The sequence below is a fragment of the Rattus rattus genome, chromosome 3, assembly GCF_011064425.1.
Source record: "Rattus rattus isolate New Zealand chromosome 3, Rrattus_CSIRO_v1, whole genome shotgun sequence".
In the NCBI taxonomy this organism is placed as follows: domain Eukaryota; kingdom Metazoa; phylum Chordata; class Mammalia; order Rodentia; family Muridae; genus Rattus; species Rattus rattus.
The window spans coordinates 176638544-176658051 of NC_046156.1; the positions used below are offsets into that span (position 1 = coordinate 176638544).

The 19508-nt window shown below is 39.9% G+C and overlaps 1 protein-coding gene across 1 annotated transcript in view; it reads left to right on the forward strand.

Moving 5' to 3' along the window:
* Window positions 1–19508, forward strand: part of Ghr (growth hormone receptor) — a 230531-nt gene that overhangs the window by 152947 nt on the left and 58076 nt on the right. Inside the window, exon 3 of the mRNA XM_032898830.1 lies at window positions 15258–15323. Within this exon, the coding sequence (XP_032754721.1) occupies window positions 15258–15323 (66 nt within the window). The remainder of the gene's footprint in view (window positions 1–15257; window positions 15324–19508) is intronic.

A 19508-nucleotide genomic window follows, 5' to 3' on the forward strand; every position in this document is an offset into this window, starting at 1 on the left:
TGATCTGCTTCAGTGAGGGATAGATGGCTGAATGAAGTTACGATTCTATTAATAAAAAGGAAAGGGGATAAAATCAGAGGGTGCAGAATAATGGGGTGCAGGCAAAGGGACACAGGAGTCAGGATAGATGCTACAAAGCAATCTTTTACAAAGTTATTTTTCTAGTCTTAATTTCGTCATTTTTTTTTGTTGTGGATAAGTGAGTAAAAATGCAATCAATAATGACCATGCAAGACCCAAAGTGACTCTCCATTACTTCAGAATGGCCACTTTAAAGAAGTTCACAGAGGTTGGGGATTTAGCTCAGTGGTAGAGCACTTGCCTAGCAAGCGCAAGGCCCTGGGTTCAGTCCCCAGCTCCGAAAAAAAGAAAAAAAAAAAAAAAAAGAAGTTCACTAAAATGTACAGAGTTGGGGACTGGGCACATATTTGAGTAGCTTCATTAAACTAGCTATGTCATGTTTTTATTTGTGAATTAACTAGACTAAAGTGACTTCCTTTAAAAGGAGGAGGAGGAATGGGGAAAGGCAAGCTGGATGAAGTATAACTGTGTGGCCATGAGAGGAGTTTGAGCTTTCTGGGTACATAGGATCAGTGGATAGTTTCAGACAATAAAGTGTCATAATCTGGTTTATACTTTGTTAGTTTTAACTTTCTTGGTGATTAGTTTTAGTGGAGAAAAATTGCATGTGTGAGAAACAAGGAACCTCTTGAAAGTCGAGGCTGTAGGATCTGGACACACAGGATGGGCAGAGAAGTAAATCTGTGGAAATAGAAGTGCCATTACTGGTTGCTGGAGTAAATGAGATGTCTGGACTTACAGAAAGTGATGAGAAAAGACGACACAGATTTTGACTGAGGTGCTGGGTGGATGATGAAAGACTATAGAGGTAATGCAGGGCTGAGAAGGAGCAGGTTCTGCCAGACACTCAGGTTTTGAGTTAAAATAGAGACACCAATTGGAGATCACATGAAGAAACTGGAGAGACTGAACAGAGTCTAAAGTTTAATGTAAATATTTAAATTAAACATTAAAAATTTGGTGCTATCAATATATAGATGGGTTGTTTTTTCAGGGAGAGAAAGATAACTGAAGCAGCAGAGAGAAGAGAGTTCCATGTCAGACCAATGCTTAAGAAACAAAGTAAAATAAAACAAACAAACAAACAAACAAAAATCAAAAAGGGAGGGGCCTCCAGGGAGGGAGACCAAAAAGAGCAGTGGTAGACGGGGTAGAAGGAAAGCCAGCAAGTTGAATGTTGTGAGAGCTGAGCAAAGTGTCTAGTTTTAGGGCAGTGGTCCTGTGTGAGGTCCATCTGAATTGTAGAGAAGTGCAAAAGGTGAAATAGCACCATCAGATCTGACAAGAACCTGTCTCAAAGACTGGAATGTTCAGAAACACAACTGAAGTGGAGCAGCAGCAAAGGAAAACCTAGGAAGGAGAGGTAGTCACTCAGAGAAGAACTTAAACATCTAGGGGTAGCAAAGAACTTACTATGAGCAAAACTCTTTACAAGCCAATATATATACTTTCCCAGTGAGATTTGTAGTCTTTCAAAGATGCTGTTCTTTTAAAAAAGAGAAAACCTACTATGATCCTTGTTTAAAATTATGTTGGTGTTCTAGGTGTTCTGGCTTCTACAGATCTTTCTTCTGTGTGTTCACTTTTTAATAAGGACATTAGGCCATTCAGATAGTCCAGTTTAGGCTTTCAGGATAACAGAAATGTCATGACCTGCAGGCAGGAGAAGCTGGGAGCTTGGACTACAATGTAATAATGCTGGACATAGACAGAGGAGAATGTGTTAAGCTGAACTGACATAATTTATTGGTGACTAAGGGGTTGGAAATTAGGGAAAGTAAGGACAAAATGAGGCACAGTTGGGGTTTGAATGTTAGTACGTATTATTTTGCTGGCTCTTCAACTATATATACATACATACATACATACATACATACATACATACATACATACATGATTTACTGTAGATTCTCAATTTAAATTATAGGGATCCTAAGCCATCATCCTTTACTCCCTCTAACCAAAGGTGCCTTTTATGCCTTTAGACTTGCATCCATCAGAAAGTCCAGCAGGGAACAAGTTCCTCCAAGTTCCCCTCACCCTACACATCCCCCTTCACCTTCTGGCATCAGTACAATGAAAACTCTGTTCTGAGCTTGGCTAGCTGCTTCCTTTCCCACATTGGATCAGGGAACATTTAAAGCTATACAGTGTTCTGGTCCTGCCAAAAGCTTATGGGCAGGGTGCCCCTTTGGGACGACACAAAGACATACTGTGCAAGGCCTCAGTGTCCCGAGAAGCTGGCCACATATGCATTATCAATAAGGCTTTTGATTGGGTTCGTCTCATACATCAGCAAAGTAAATGTAATTCATGCAAGGAAATCAAAACTCCTGTTCTAGACTTTAACACTTTGCCTGACTTAGAGCTGCAAAGACATATAACTACGTTTCTGTTTAATATATTCCTTCTAGGGTGAATATGGCATTATTAAAAAAAAAAAAAAACCTGTGCTCAGTACGAGTTCATATTTGAACGATGGTGGTCTGATGGACTATTTTTAATTTTAACTTTAACTGTTAATATAAAGTTAGATTTGCATTTAAGACACAATACCATGAGGGATACCAGAAGGTAGTAGAAAAGGGAAAAAGCAAGGTTTTTAAAAAGCTATAGCACCAGACACATGCCACAGGCTCACAATGGACCATGACATTACCTACCCACTCATTTCAGGCAGTTTTTTCCATTTCCTGTCACAAAACCATCGGAATGTCACTTCCAGGTTAGCCATAAAGCAGATTTTCAACAATTTTTCCCAAAATTACCATTCAGAAAATGAATGTAAAATGTTTGAAATGTTTTAGGAAAGCTTTATTATAGCATTCTGTCATTTTGCTATAAATGTGATGCATCAAGAAAATATTCACAGGGCTGGAGAGATGGATCCGGGCACACACACACAGGCTACTCTCTTCTACAGGACCCAAGTTCAATTCCCAGCAAGGTCATGGATGCTCGCAACCATCTATACTTCCAATCCTTGGGAATCCAACCCCCTTTTCTGGTTACCTCAGGGACAACACAGATATCCATTCAGGCAAGACAAACATGCAGACAAAATATTATACACATAAAATGCAATAAAATATTCAAAAATATGCATGCTTCTCCACTAATAATAGACCTTTAGTATCAGACAGATATTAATTTAAAGAGAATATTTAAAAAGTTGAGTAGTCATGGTATTATAAATATAAATTGAAGGCCTACTGTGTGCAGAGTCAGAAAGGATAAAATATAGTTCTTTTGACAGTCTGAAATAAAATTTAGAGATGTAAGGCTACAAGAAAACGCAGAGAGAGCAATGCAAGAAACAACACCGCACTCTACTCACACAGTCACGTGAGTGGCACGGGTCTTAGAGCATTTGTTCAGGGTCATCAGGATCACTATGTGCACAGATTTCAGCTGAACACTTTGATTTCATTTTCTCAAGTATTGACTCTCCTCCATAAATGAGAATTATCTCTGATCTTCCCATTCTAGAAAAAGCAAGGAAAACAATAAAAGGTAGGCAAAGGCCTAAAACCAGGAATGTGCTACACGGCAACTAAATTTTTTGGTCTGGGTCTCACGATACTTTTAGAGGAACAGAGAGGAGTGCATCTTGGGATCATCTTGGGATCACACTCTCTTTGTGCCTATTAGGTATTCAGTAAACATACGGTGAGCAAACATGTTCCAGTGGTCTGCGTCTGTATCCCAAAGTGTTCTAGCCTAAAAGGGCTTAATTGAAACCATAAACCATATGGCCTCGAGACTCATTCACAGAAGCTTCCATTTCACAACTGCTCCAGGAAAGGACTAAAGTGGGATGGTCACACCGCAGTGGGGGTTGTCTGAGCTCCATCTCATTGGTGTCCATTTCGTCATCTCTGATGGGCTGAACCATCCAAAAGGTCTTCTGCTGGCTGCAAGCAGACATGGCATCTGGCATCTCTGCAACCCCAAATATTGCCCTCCCCTCACCCCCACTGCTCCCACCACACAACCCTCTGCTAATCCCCAAATCTATTTCAGGACCCGTGTGTTTGTTCTTCAGCCCAGTTTCACAAATATATGTGGCTCATTACCAGACTATGGTCTATGGTGGCTTTTTTTTTTCTCCATGTATTACTATTCTTAACCCTGACCTGGAATTATATTGCATAACTATTTGCCTCTCCCCTTAAACTTCTCCAGCACATGTGCACGGAAGCATGGATCCACAGCAGCTGAATTACATCTGCTCTTCTCTACCATGGTGTCTCCAGTGCCTGACACACTGTGCTCCCACCTGGCAATTCTAACTCAAAAGCACTTTATCTGGTTCAGAAATAACTACTTCCCAAGGGATTAGGAGTTGGTTCAAGAACTTCTTGATAGAAGTTGACAAGCAAAGCCTAGGAGCCAGAGGCAAAGTGGCAACAACCCAGACCAACCTGTTTATGAAAGATGGCTGTCCCCAGAGTGGGGAAAGACACACCTCAAAACCTCTGCCAAATATATTCTGTCTTGACACTTTTGCCATGCCATGCTTCTGCCTGTCAATGGATCTGAGCAAGAAGATCCACTAACTTGTCAGTCTTTTCCCAGGACTTGAGCATTCGTCCCAGTGAACAAGCAGGAATCCATTGTTTTAAGACCACTGTTCTGTGAAAAATACATCCATTGCCAACAACAACAAGAAAGGGAGTAAAGAAAGTTAAGCTGTCTAGCTTCACAATTTCCTGCTTTCACTTTGAAAGCTGGGATATTAACATAGGATGAAATGGCATGAAAGCTAGTTGAAATATGCTGACTTTGCCCCACATTTGACTATTCATGGCTCAAACTTGTTACCAGATCTAATGATAAACTTTATGTAAACTTTTGTGTCTGTTGAGACTTCAGAGAGCACAAGATAGATAGCAAATTCCAGATGTTTCCCAGCTTGTCCTGAACTGAGTCACTCAATAAATTTGGAGTTATGTACTAAACACTCGTATTATTTAAGGACTTGTACAGGTGCTGTGAATGACCAATGGGGATGAGGGTGAAATACGATACCTTCAATCTGTGTGTGTGTGTTTTTTTTTTTAATTGGATAAGTCTGGTAACTAAGATATATGAAAAATAGCAAATACCATAGACCAGATATTTTTTAAGTGTTATGGAAACACAAAGAATGAGATTATATTTCAACTGAAACAAATGACAATTGTTCTCAGAAGAGAAAATACTCAAAGTGATATGGAAAAGCAGGTGAAAATTTCCACAGCACTCAACAGAAGTGAACCCTAAGATGCATCCATTTCCAATTTGTGTGGTGTCACAGAACACACAGTCAGAGAAAGGTGCTATGCATGAGTCACTGTTTGAGGTTTCAGCTTAATCTAGGATCAGCCTCTCTCTGCTGTTTTCGGTGAATGGATTAACATATATTAAAGGCATCTCAAACAACATTAAAAGAAGGGACGCTTCTGCCCTCTGCACGCTTCAGTCTAACTCTGCAATCTTCTCTTGGTTTGTTTTCCTGACTGTTGTTGTTATTTCACTGGCCACCCTTCCCCCAGTTGATCTTGACTCAGTGCCAACTTGCGATTCCGTTTGTTGCTTTTATCTTCACGGTGATTGATCTGGGTTCCTGTTATTACACAGCATACCCCATTACTTGTTGCTTGTGGCCTGGGGTTGACACCCCTGCTGTTCCTCATAATGAAAAGCAGCTTTGGAGATGAGACGGCTGGGTATGCTGCCTCCCAGCTCTTGTTAGCTATAGGAAGGGAAAGCAAAAGCAACTGCAAAGGGGCTTTTCCCGAGGAAAATGAACGCTGGTCTCAGCTGGCCCACAGCCTCCTTCTGCAAAGTCTCCTTGCAATGTTTCTGATTACAAGGCAGTCCCTCTCCATTTCCCTTGTTGGAAAAAAAAAACACCACTAATCAAAACTCACTATACCTTATAATGCAACAAACTGTAGTTGAAAAATCAGATTCCAAGATCTGTCTTTAATTGCAAGCAGATGTCCTCCATGCAGAAGTATTGGGAGGATATTTGTAAATTCCCCAAGCAGAGTACTGAAGACAACAAAAGGGATAAGTAAAGCTTGAAGCTAAACAGGAACCTTCCCCATTAGTCCCTCAGTGCCAGGGAGAAATGCTGGGAGAATGAAGGTCTAGACTCTGAATACCTGCCAACCATGCTAAGCACAGGATACAAAGCAACTGCTCCAGATGTTTACAAGCATGGGCTTCTTTTCACCACTTTTGCTTCCTTCCAATTGCTGTACCTAGAATCTGGCTATCTGGCAGGTTTCCTGCTATGAAAATGTTCTTGCAATTACAATATTGCTTCAGGCCTGCCTCTTTGTTTTTGTTTAACTCTCTGTCTCAGATGATGGGTTCTGTGGTTTACTGTTCAAGTACAGAAGAGACATGTGCCTTCGTGGAGAGATGGGAAGAGTTACCACCATTTTTATAAAGGTCTCCGAGACTTTTGTTCATATCACATGGCCTCTCCAGAGCTGCCAATAATTCTAATGAGATAATGCACTTCAATTCAGAGAAACTATGAGTGGGAATTCAATTAATTTAATGAGCCACAAAAGGAAAGAAATTTTATCTTAAACCATGATGGGATTTGCGATACCAAAGGGCCAAGAGGGTCATTGTAGCCAGAGGATGTGCTTGGTGCCAACAGTGACAGGGAGAGGCATGTCTCAGAGGGTACCACACATCCTACCTACCTTGTTCCTCCTAAACCAACTCTTGAAGGGTATTTCTGCCCAAGCCTTCAGCAACCTGGTCTATCAATATAGTCTCTAGAATGTCTGAAGCATTCATATAAGTCACTCTACTATTCACCAAATTTCTTCTAATGAGCACAGGATAGGATGTACCACAGGATGGCCCTAAAAGTAGACCAGAGAGGACACTTGGAGAGTTTCTCACATGTTGCACAATTTCCTGAAGAGTATGGGAGGAAATGATTAACATATTCATAGAATTTTGTGATATCCACATTGAGCAATGCCGCCGGTATTCTATAAGTCAGGGCATTCAATTATAGATGTAATAAATGCCATGGACATCTTGACTTTACAAGTTTTGGAAACAGTGAAGTAAAGAAAGTTAATGTCTACCTCCCATTCAAATCTATAATTGCTAGGTAGCCTAGGACAAGCTGTTTACCTTCCCTGAGTTAAATAACTCAGAGATCGAATTCCTCACTCACCATGGGTAATTTATAACAATACTTTCCAGAAGGTTGTTGTGAGAATTAAATGGGAAGAAAAAAACATTAAAAAAATGCTTAAGGTGGTGCCTAAGTGCATTTTAAGCATATTATATTTGGGATTTAAACATTGCATTGCACTTTTTAATAATCTCATTACACAATCCCCTTCAGGGGCAGCAGGATAGTCTGAGGTACAGCAGCTGTGTATCCAAACAATAAATTTGATTAAGAGCCCTTTGCAAGCCTGAATTAGGAGAAAGTACTCATTGGCAATAGACTTGGTAATTTGACAAAGAAAAGAAAGGTGGGCATAGGTCTGAAGGTTTTCAGAGGCTGAGATCTAAGAAGAAACATTTTATAAAGACTATTATCAAAAATAGGTAAACTTTATAAAAATGGAAAATTCCTCAACAAATTTGAAAGTTTCCAAGTGGAGATTGTAATGTTAAAGTGTTTGACTCTCTTGTGGCCCCATACAAACATTTAAAGCCATTGTAGCTTTGCAAATTTTACTACTGTACTAGGGACTATCTCCTGTGTTCTTAATGATTCATAAAGGCGAAAGCAGTAATACTTACCCAAGGAACTCATTGTGTACTCTTCAGTACAAGCAAATCAGCCACAGCAGCAAGAGATGGGAGCACAGTATCAACAGGGGCTGGGTGGAGGGCAATTAAGCTGCCTAGGGGAGGAAACGAACCCTGTCAAAGGACATCTTGAGATGAGCATCTCGTGACAGTTACAGCAGCGTCATTATCGTAAATGTATGTTGACAGGAATGCAATGGTCCTCTTTACCCAAGACTTCCTTTGTGTCAGGAACTTTGTGTGGTGCTTTGCATGCTTTCCCTCCTATCATTGGGTAGAATGGATGTCTTTTGAAGTACTGTGTTTTCCTGACTCGTGCCTGCATTATTCATTAACAACTGGTTATAACTGCCAGTCTTACACAAGTGACAAAATTACAATATTTGCCAGAATATTAGTCCTCTCAGTTTTGCTTCCTTAATGATACTAGAATTGGAGAACTAGGATTGAGTATACTTAGACTCAGATTGGATTGTGCTTATATAGACAGATTTCTATCCTATACTCTATTGGTATCACTTCCCTGGAGTTCTCTGAAGAAGGAAAGTCTAACTACACTTAGCCTACAGGAGTGCCTGAGTAGAGTGCTTGGGCTTTTAGCTGCATACTGTCCTGAATGAAGACCCAAAAGAAAGCCAATGTTGAACTATCCTTGAGAAAAGACTTGCCCCACAGTTAAGGTAGTGCCTTCTAATAAGAATGACAATGATTATAACAAGAAAACTGTCTAACATTTAGTAATTACTTGCAATTATTTGTATGTAGGAGCTGGTTTAACCCTTGCATGGAGACATACAGGTCCCTGTTTTACAGACATAAACTGAGGTCCAGAAACATGCTCTGTTTACTAGTACAATTAGAGGAAGTGCATTAGAGATGGTCATACTGCAATTAGATCTCCTCATAGGAACCTGTTCCTGGACAAGTCCAGCAAGAGGCACTCCACCTCAGAGCATAGCAAATCAGTTGATCCCCAATATTTACAGAATCAAAATTAAGTCATTTGGCAAGATCATTCCCAAGGTATGCCTGATTTCATCCCGAACCCAACATATCCAAACTCACATATTAATACACTGCCTGGGGCCACAGTTCTGTGTCTGTAGATTGTGTTTTGCCAAAGCACATTTGTGTTGTAGTCTTCTTGACTCAAATGCATCTGTCCTCCTTCACCATTGCTTGTTGCCCTAAACTTGACAACTGTTTCATAGAGCCATTTTCCCCTAAGAAGCTTCTCCACAGTTACAGAAGGTACTATTTTGCTCCCCCTGCACCCCGTGTTTGACTGCTTCTCTTACTGACTCATGAGATAGGGGAGGAGTGTAGACATTTTTAAAATCCCAGCATCTAAAGCTCCCTATAAAATGTTTATTGATCCCTTTGGGTTACATAATAAATGGGAACCCTGCAGAGCATAACCAAAACCACTGTGTGCTGGCCTCATTAATTGTTATTGCTGTCAGAGTTGCGGTCTCTGCTTATGTTCTTTCTTTATTTGCCTTCTGCTTACTGGTCAGAGCTTTAGAGACACTGGGTACATGACTCTGACACTAATTTGAATTGATGAGTGAGCGTGACCCTTCCATTGCTAAGACGGCATGTTGTGCATTACATTTGTAACCAGCATCCACTTGGCACAGGCATAAATCTGTGGTCTTTCCACTAGAATGTCATTTATCCTTTGTATGTCTTGATTCATTGCATGTTATAGAGTGTGTTGGCTGAGTGATGCTTTTGCTCTATGAAAATGTCCCTAAATGTGCCACAGAGAGGGAAACACCAGAGGTCTTAGGGATCCAAGACTCCCCAAGATTTTCAAGACCAACAGTTTGGCTCAGACCTTACTAATGAATTCAGAACTGACCTGCATATTCTATTTTTCTCAATTTCAAGTTGAAAACTGAGACAAATGCTGAGTAATTCCATTGGCACTCCTCTCTCTCTCTCTCTCTCTCTCTCTCTCTCTCTCTCTCTCCTCTCTCCCCTCCTTCTTCCCCTCCTCCCTCCTCCTCCTCCTCCCTCCTCCCTCCTCTCCCCCCTTCTCTCCCTCCCCCTCCTCTCCCTCCTTCTTTCCCTCCCCCCTCCTCTCCCTTCTCTTCCTCCCACCTCCTCTCCCTCCTTCTCTCCCCCTTCTCTCCCTCCCCCTCCTCTCCTTTCTTCCCTCCCCCCTTCTTTTCCTCTCCCATCTTTTCTCTTCTCTCTAGTTAAGTTAATATTGTCCCCTTTGAACTATCCAAACTCAAATAGTAAATAATTGTCAATAGAACGGGTAACCTACAGTTGGAGAACATATATACATTGATTTTTTTTTAATTTACTTACAGGAATGCCATAAAGGGAGATTTAGTCAATATGGCCACATTGCGAAGAGGGGCAAAGAGATTCAGGTAACCCCCAAGTCCATCTTTGAGGGTCCTGAAGTGAGATTAAGTTTTAAATAGAAGACCAAAGATGTGAACATCGAAAAAGCCCTGGCCAAGGTGTTAGCGCAGCCTAGGCTTCACAATGAGACTCTGTCTCAAACCAACAAGACAGAAAACCAAAGGTTATGAAAAATGGTTCCTTCGCATGGCTACCTGGCATTAACTAACTGTGTTCTCACCTTGGTTCCTACTTGCTGCTTATTATATTTGTTTCACATATCTAAATATATTTAAATCCATTTCGAATAATATTTGGGGGGCTGAAGAGATGGTTCAGCAGTTAAGAGCACTTGTTATTCTTGTAGAGCACCCAGGGTTAAGTTCCCAGCATCCACATAGTAGATCACAGCCATCCAGATCTACCAAATCCCTCTTCTGACCTATGAGTTCCATGCACACATGTGGTACACATATATACATATAGGCAAAGCCTTCATACACATGAAATAATAATAATAATACTAATAATAATAATAATAATCAGATAAAAGAAAATTTAGAAGATTTTGTGTTCAATTTGAAGTGACAGATAATGAAATAAAATAAAATTAAAGACAAGGAACTTAGGGATGGTGATGAGACTAGTCCAAAATATTAATGACAATACTAGTGAATACATATCTTCAGTTATGAAGGCAGCAGTTATGTTGTCATAAAGGACAGTTTTTGCTTTCCACTCAAATTAAAATTGATGCTTAGTACATTGTTCACTCTGGGGAGTGTGCATTGCCTGTTTTATGTTAATTACTTGTCTTATTCATTTATAGTATTAAATAAGCTTCAATAAATGAAAAAATGTAAAATTTCAAGAGTCAATAGAAACTTTGAAAACTGATAGACATGAAATTTTAAATATTATAGTAACCACTTAAAATTGCTTGATTTACCAGAAAAAAAATCCAAATCTTTTTTTTTAGTATTTTTCAATGATAATTCCCAGATACCCCCTCACAAGATACACTCCAAAATTTCTACTATATTAGAATTCTGTATTTAATGGATAGCCTTAACTCTATCTACTAGATTTACATTATTTGTAGCAGACAGGATGGCTGCTTCTTCCCAGCCAAATACACTGGGAAGAGGTCATATACACAGCCATGAAAAAACACCTCAGAGAGCAGGCAGACCAAACTCACCAGGTCTAAAATTGGTGTGTGTCAGCTCACTACGCACTTCATCTTTCTTTTCTTTTCTTCTTCTTAATTAATTAATTAATTAATATCCCAAATGCTGCGTTCCCTCCAGGTCCCTCCCTCACAGTCCCTCCCCCTTCCCTTCTCCTCTGAGAGGGTGCGCCTAGGTACCCCCCCACCCTAAAGTATATTTCCTATATGCAGCAGAATGATGGATAACCAGTATGTTGGCCTATCTTTTTATTGGTGAATTTCGTTCAGTGATGTTGAAAGATATTAATGATCAATGATTATTAGTTCCGGTTATTTTGTTGTTGGAAGTGTGAGAGAGAGAGAGAGAGAGAGAGAGAGAGAGAGAGAGAGAGAGAGAGAGAGAGAGAGATTCTCTTCATTTGATTTTGCTGTGAGATGATTAATTTCTTGTGTTTTCTTGGCTATAGTTACCCTCCTTATGTTGGAGTCTTCCTTCTAGTATCATCTGTAGGGCTGGATAAGAGGAAAGATATTGTTTAAAGTTGGTTTTGTCATGGAATATCTTGGTTTCTCCATCTATGGTGATTGAGAGTTTTGCTGGGTATAGTAGTCTGGTCTGGCATTTGTGTTCTCTTAGGGTCTGCAAGAAATCTGTTCAGGATCTTCTGGCTTTTAGAGTCTCTCTTGAGAAAGTCAGGTATAATTCTGATGGGTTTACCTTTCTATGTTACTTGAACTTTTTTCCCTTGCAGCTTTTAATATTCTTTCTTTGTTCTATACATTTAGTGTTTTGATTATTATGTGGCAGGAGGATTTTCCTTTCTAGTTCAATCTGTTTGGTGTTCTGTAGACTTCTTGTACATTTATGACCATCTCTTTCATTAGGTTAGGGAAGTTTTCTTCTGTGATTTTGTTGAAGATGTCTTCTGGCCCTTTGAGCTGGGAATCTTCACCTCTTCTATTCCGGTTATTCTTAGGTTTGGTCTTTTCATAGTGTCTCAAATTTCTTAGATGATTTGAGTTAGGAACTTTTTACACTTAGCATTTTCTTTGATTGATGTATTCATTTTTCTATGGATCTTCTATGCCTGAGATTCTCTCTTCCCTCTCTTGTATTCTACTGGTATATCTATTGCATCTGTAGTTCCTGTTCTCTTTCCAAGGTTTTCCATCTCCATGATTGCCTCCATTTGTGTTTTCTGCATTGCTTTTATTTCCATTTTTTAGGTGTTGGGTCATTTTATTCATTACCTTCACCTGTTTGATTGTATTTTCCTGTGTTTCGTTAAGGGATTTATTTGTTTCCTCTTAAGGGCTTCTACCTGTTTGATTATGTTTTCTTGTATTTCTTTCAAGGACTTATTTATATGCCTTTTAAAAGACTCTATCATCTTCATGAAGTGGGATTTAAGATCTTGCTCCTCAGGTGTGTTAGGATATCCAGGGCTCCCTGTACTAGAAGAGCTGGGTTCTAATGGTGCCATATTTCATGGGGTTCTGCTGATGATGTTCTTGCATGTGCCTTTTGCCATCTGGTTGTCTCTGATGTTGGCTGGCCTGGGTGTCCAGTATTGAAACAGGCCTCCCAGGATGCAGATGGAGCTATGTCTCTGATTTGCAGCCCTCCTGGGAGACAGTCTGAGCTGTGAGTGTCAGGTTGGAACTGGCTTCCCAGGAGGCAGGTGGAGCTGTGAGGTGGGGCACAGAGAGAGCTGATCGGCATCTGCCTCAGGTGTAGGTGTGAACCAGAAGATAGAGCTCTGACAGGGTGGAGCAGAGCCCAGCAGGTGGGACAGGGGAGTTGGGCTGGGTGCAGAAAAGGGTGTCTCAGTGTGTATGTTGGATTAGAGCTGCCTCTTGGGAGGCAAGCAGGGTTGTGATGTGGGTGCCAAGTAATGATCTGCCCATTTTTCTTTTCTTTTTCTTTCCTGTGTTTTATGAGACAGACTTCTCAGTGTGTAGCCTTCTATTAGGAATAAGACAATAGTATCAGTCGTCTGAGGGAATATGGGAAAAACAAACATGAGTGTCTGGCCACACTCTTGAAAACAGAATACTTGTGTATTCTTTGGTCACCAAAATGCTATGTGAGAATACAACTGGCTAATACTGAGGTGAGAAGGAGCATCCTACAGTATAATTCAATTCTTATGCTGCCTGCCTGCAGATACTGTCACATCACACAGCTTGATAGCTCAGTCCCACAAAACTGCCTCCTGCTTCAGATGACAAATGTATGTAATATCCTGTACTTTTGAAAGGTTTCTCAGCTGTAAATTATAAATAGATTGTACTATAGTTTTGAATTTTTTTTTCAGCTAAAAGGTACAGTTCCCAAGACTCGATTAGTTTTGATGAATTTGCTACACTAGCTCAGAGAAACATTAAATTAACTATTTTTGGCTTATTACCAAGGGTATCCCAAAGGATATAGATAATGAGGCGTATTAATAAGTCTCTGCTACTGTAACAGACACCTGAAACAATCAACTTATAAAGAGAAAAGGAGTATTCTCAAGTTTTCAGAGCATGATTACTTGGTCTCACGGCTTTTGAGCCTATGAAATGGAGGACACCGTAGCAGCAGCATGTGAAAAAAACACTTTTCCTCAGGGCTAAGAAACGGCTAAGGGTCCAGTCTTTGTTTTAAAACCACTGTTCCCTCAATGATGAGAAGACCTCTTAACTCACCTTTATCTTTTGAATTTCTGCCACCTCAGAGTAGTGTCAGGCTAAGGATCATAGCTTTAACACATGGGCCCTTAGAGGAAATTTTACATTTAAACCATCACATACAAAGAACATGACATATCCTCCGCGCTCTCTAAGCATCTCCAGGTTATCAGCCAGCCGAAAGTTTCCTGAACTCTGACCACTAATTCTTTGCGAATGTTGTATTCTCTGGCTACATTTATTAAATCACTGGCCATTGGTGATGAGCTTCACCATTAGACCCTCCTTGCTCCCCAGAGGCTTTGAATAATACTGAAAAAAAATCCCAGTTCTGCAACCATACATCTATTTTTTTCCTGTGCCAGTTTCCACCCTAAGGGAGGAAATCTCCAGCCACTACTCCACTCATTAGTCTAAGAAAAATCCATTGCTCTGATATTACAAATAGTTTAAGAAGTTATATGTTAAAATACAGTAGGGAGACTAAATGTTGATGTAGCAGGGTCACACATAGTTTCCTTTGCTTTCATTTAAATCTCGGTGTTTGTTGTGTCTGAGTGGTAACCAGAGATGGTCTATCCTGTCCTCTTACACTCTTTTCCACTAAGACCAGACAACAGGTTAGTCCCTTTGTAGCTGGAGCATTTACAAAGGTACCCAGTTGGAAAGAGCCTTACTGATCACTTTCCACCATTGCCCACTGACCAGGCAGCCTGCTCCTAGCTGCATTGTAATGACTGACTTAACTGCCCATCAAAGAACTCCAGGGCCTCCCCTGTTCTGCTTTGCCCTTCCCTATACTCTTTCCCCATGCCTAAGAATGTTCTGACTTACAGTATTTTCCAAAAATAAACTTTTAAACTAAACGTGTGTTTTATATATTTTTTAAAAGAAACTTGTCCTCTCCTTCCTATGTACAAGGGAAACTTGAGTTTGGACTCAAATGATAGATGGTGAATTGTTTTCATTGTTCTGTGTTGTGTCTGGGCATGAAACCCAAGGTAATGACAACCAAAAGGCTTCCATTTGCTGTCTTTACAAGCTCTTTTAGTGCATTGATACAGCTTTAATTTTAATGGGGGTTTTTGTATGGGAGCCTGTTATCCAAAAATGATGCTATAACAGGGTCACAGCAGATCAGTTTGCTACAGGGATGACTAATGATTTTCTTCTCCTTCTTTTTCAGCTACACCAGCTACTCTTGGCAAAGCTTCCCCGGTTCTGCAAAGAATTAATCCAAGCCTGAGGGAAAGTAAGAATTTCTGTCATTTTACTAACTTGTGTTGATGGTTTCCATGTGTTACTATAATTCAAGCTACTATCCTTTCTCTCTTTGGGATACTGGTAACAGGAAAAGTGACAGAATTAAAATTTTATAAGCAAAAAATATTTTTCAGGTTTTACATTTCAGTTTCTGTAGAGAGCTCGTGTTTGTTTTTTGTTTTGTGTATGCTTGCAGGTTTGATGGAGGGTTTGTTATGGATCAGCAGCAACTTTTTGAACTTAAAAAATTGCCTTGTTTTACACACTTGTTTTTAACATTGTTATGTTATTATTTGGAAGTATTTATATGATGCTTGCATTGACATAAGATGATATTTATCTCTCCAACCAAAGTTACTTATACCTCACAGTGCTGCCTTCATACAAGCCACTTAATTTCTACATGTCATCAAACACCCCCTCTCTGTCTTTGACAATCTTCCCTTTACACACAAGACTAAACTCAACCTTCAGCTCATAGAAAATGGTCCCACAAATCCTCCAGGGCTAGGGTTCCTGCCTTCTGTTCTACTATGGAACTTTGTCCATTGTTCAGTGATAACATTCACCTCCTGAAATTTTGATTGTGTGTTTGTATATATGTATGCATGTATGTATGTATGTATGCATGCATGTATGTGTGTATGTGTGTATGTATGTATGTGCATGTGTGTGCGTGTATGTGTGTATGTATGTATGCTTGTATGTGCATGTGTGTGCATGTATTGTGTATGTGTGTGTATGTATGTATGCTTGTATGTGCCTGTGTGTGCATGTATGTGTGTATGTATATATATGTATATAAGTATGTATGTATGGTCACTTTGGTCAGTGCTACAGCCACTGATATGTTGGAGTTCTGAGATCCAAAGCTCTCCACCTCAGTCCTGCTTAGTATGTGTATAAAATGCAATCAAATGTATGGACTACATGAATTAATTATATTGTGCCTTTAAGTCAACAGTCATGTTTTATGCTCTTCATAACTAGTTCCTTTACATCACCCAATATCTCTCAGTAGGAGTTCATTTAACTAGATTGTAGCTATAGATATTTTATCTGAAACAGTATGTGCTAAATGCTGTTTCATGAAAAGAAAAAAGAAAACAAGGGAGAGAGAAGGTATACCTGGCTAATTCTTAGCTGATGCTCTTATTGTTTGTAATGAGTGTCGTAAAACCATAATTTGGATTGTATAAGTAAATTGCACAGTAAATTTGTAATGTGAGATTTAAGCATCATTCCCTTGGAGGTAACCCTAAGTATGGACTGATAAGACTTTCAGCAAATCTCGTCTATTGGTCATGTGTGCTAGACAGCAAACCCTCTCCCATTCTCCTGTTTCAGAAGGGTCAAACGTGCTCATGTGTTCCCAAGAAGTATGAGAAGCTGTAGAAGGGGAGGCCATATGAGTTATGTGTGGGTTATCTAGCAGCTTTTCAATAAATGGAGGCTACCTCCTAGTTGTTCTTTCCTGTGGGAAGACAGGGCAGAGTAAGGATGCTCACTGATGGTACAAGCAATACACCGGAACCATCCTCTACACTTAAACAGTACACACCACTCTCTGTCCTCCCTTCAACTGATAACCATGATCTTTCAAGCCATTTCCTTTACCAACTCACAAGGTCTTAGGATCTTAACCATCACCTCTTGTCAAAATCTGAGGCTTAATCCTGACTGATGAGTAATATCATTTTGGATGTAATGATTACCTGTTTGTGTGGAATAAGAAAGCTGGAGACTTGTTTAGATGTGGTAAATCTCACATTCTGATACTTTCACGCAAGGAAATAGCCCATCCTTTCCTATTTTTCTTCATCAAACATTACTTCCTTTTATCCTAGAGATGATTTGATTCAGCAAGCCCTGTGCTTAACAAGGTCGGTATCCGTGGGCAAGAGCCATACAGAACACACAGGAGTAGCTCATTCAGAATAGATAGTCCCAAATGCTGACGTCACCTTCGTATGTGTCACACTATATCACAAACCCTTAACTGTCATGTGCACATGATGCTGAAGTCTATACCATGCCAAAATACTAGCCCGATTCTAGCAAGGACCTCTTTTTTTTTTTTTTTTTTTGGTTCTTTTTCAGAGCTGGGGACCGAACCCAGGGCCTTGCGCTTCCCTAGGCAAGTGCTCTACCACTGAGCTAAATCCCAACCCTTTTTTTTTTTCTAATGAAGTAGTGTTATCCGTAAAGCTAGCAGTGTTCAATATAAAATACACTAAGAACACAAAATCAATAAACATATGTGCAACTTTATAAACTCTCAAATTGGAAACAATGCCCCATAAAAGGAAAATAAAAGAAAAACCCTTTTAGAGATTTGATGAACTTAAAATGCGTAAGATTTTATTAAACATACAGAGAGGTTTTGCACAATTATGTGTCCTCCTGAAGAGAATTTCCCTCTCATTTTACAAGGCCGTCTTCTAACTATTTGTTCTCTGACCGTACACAGGCATGTGCAGAAGTTAAATAACTTCCCACAGGTGTAGCTGGAATCTTATCTCCAAGGCGATCCCAGACCCTGTCAGGTGGACAGGGCATACCACCCATCACACTAGGATCACCCCGAACAGTCAAGAGCTTCTGTGGCAGTAATCTTAAGGTCTCTTCTATCTGGTCCAGTGCACCCTTGTCTGTGCATGTTTATTTATTTATCTATTATTTATTTGTTCATCTATTTATTTTTTATTTATTTGGGATATGGACTGAATAATCCAATAATGGCCATCTGCATGTTGTAGAACCAAAGATCCAGTAAGTATTCAGCTAAAGTAATTGGAACCAATGCATAATCCAGTCCAAGGTCAGGGGTCACCTAAAGAGTCTATCACCAACATGATATCCCTAGCAAAAGGCTGAAGAAGAGAGAAGCAATGATCAGAGTAGACCATGGCAGCAACAGAGGCTTCGCTTGAAAGTAGGGCACTGACATGAACTATTCTCTTCTGCCTTCCAGCATTGCTCCACCGGGGGCCCCAGCCTATTAGAGAGTGTTGCCTACTTTCAAATCAGTTATTCTTTCTTATCTGCATCTCGGTCTTCTCTAAAATTATACCCATCCAGAAGTGTATACATCTCTTATGTATCTCAATCTGATCAAATTACAGGTCACAATGACCCACCACAACTTCCGTACTTCTGTTCCCTGCATTGTTTTTTAAGTTTGTTTTTTAATTTCTATGCATTGATTTTCTTTGTATACACATATATCTGTGTGAAGATATCAAATTCCCTGGAACTGGGGTTAATAATAATAATAATTAATAATTAATAATTGTATGTTGCCATGTGGGTGCTGGGAATTGAACCAGAGTCCTCTGGAAGAGCAGCCAATGTTTTTAACCACCGAACCATCTCTCCAGTCCCATTTTGGGTTCTTGTATCATTATATCACTTTAACCAGAATTCATTTCTTTCCTCCTAATATGGAACAGTCCATCGTGATTATTTTTTGTCCTTTAGGCATGGTTTTAAATATTCCTCTATACAAAGCTTCTCATCTTCTCAAGAAGAAACATGCCCCATCTTGGACTCTCTGTGACTCTCCTTCTAAATTATATAATGCAATGTTTAAGAATTCACTCTCTGAAATAGACAGCATGACTTTAAATCCCCAATCTATAGGTTATCTATAGGATAATGTCTATCCATTTCTTGTTTGTGCATTTGTACTCCTCTTTAGGTATTATAATTGCATTATTTTTAATGTATTGTTTGAGAATTCCATATGTGAATATAATGTGTTTCAATCAAACCCATTTCCTACTACCTCCCCTTTACCTTTTCTTGCATTTTACCAAACACCACTGTTTCCTCCCAACCTTGTGTGCTCTCTTATAAACTCCCTGAGTCTTCTTGTACTACCAGTATATGCATGGGTGTAGTTTATCTACTGGAACATGAACAGCCTATTAGGGATGCATCTAAAGAAAAGTAACTCTCCCTCTCCCAACAGCGGTCCGTTGTGGTGCTTCATGAGCCCCTCTCCCATCCGTGCTAGAATTGTTTCTGACTTGATCTTATCCAGGTCTTGGGCTTGCAGTCATAAATGCTGGGAGTTCATGAATGCACCAGCCATAGCATGCCTGTCCAATAAGCACTATTCCCTGCAGTCATCCACTTCTTCTGGCTCTGAAGATCTTCCCTGGGATGTGGT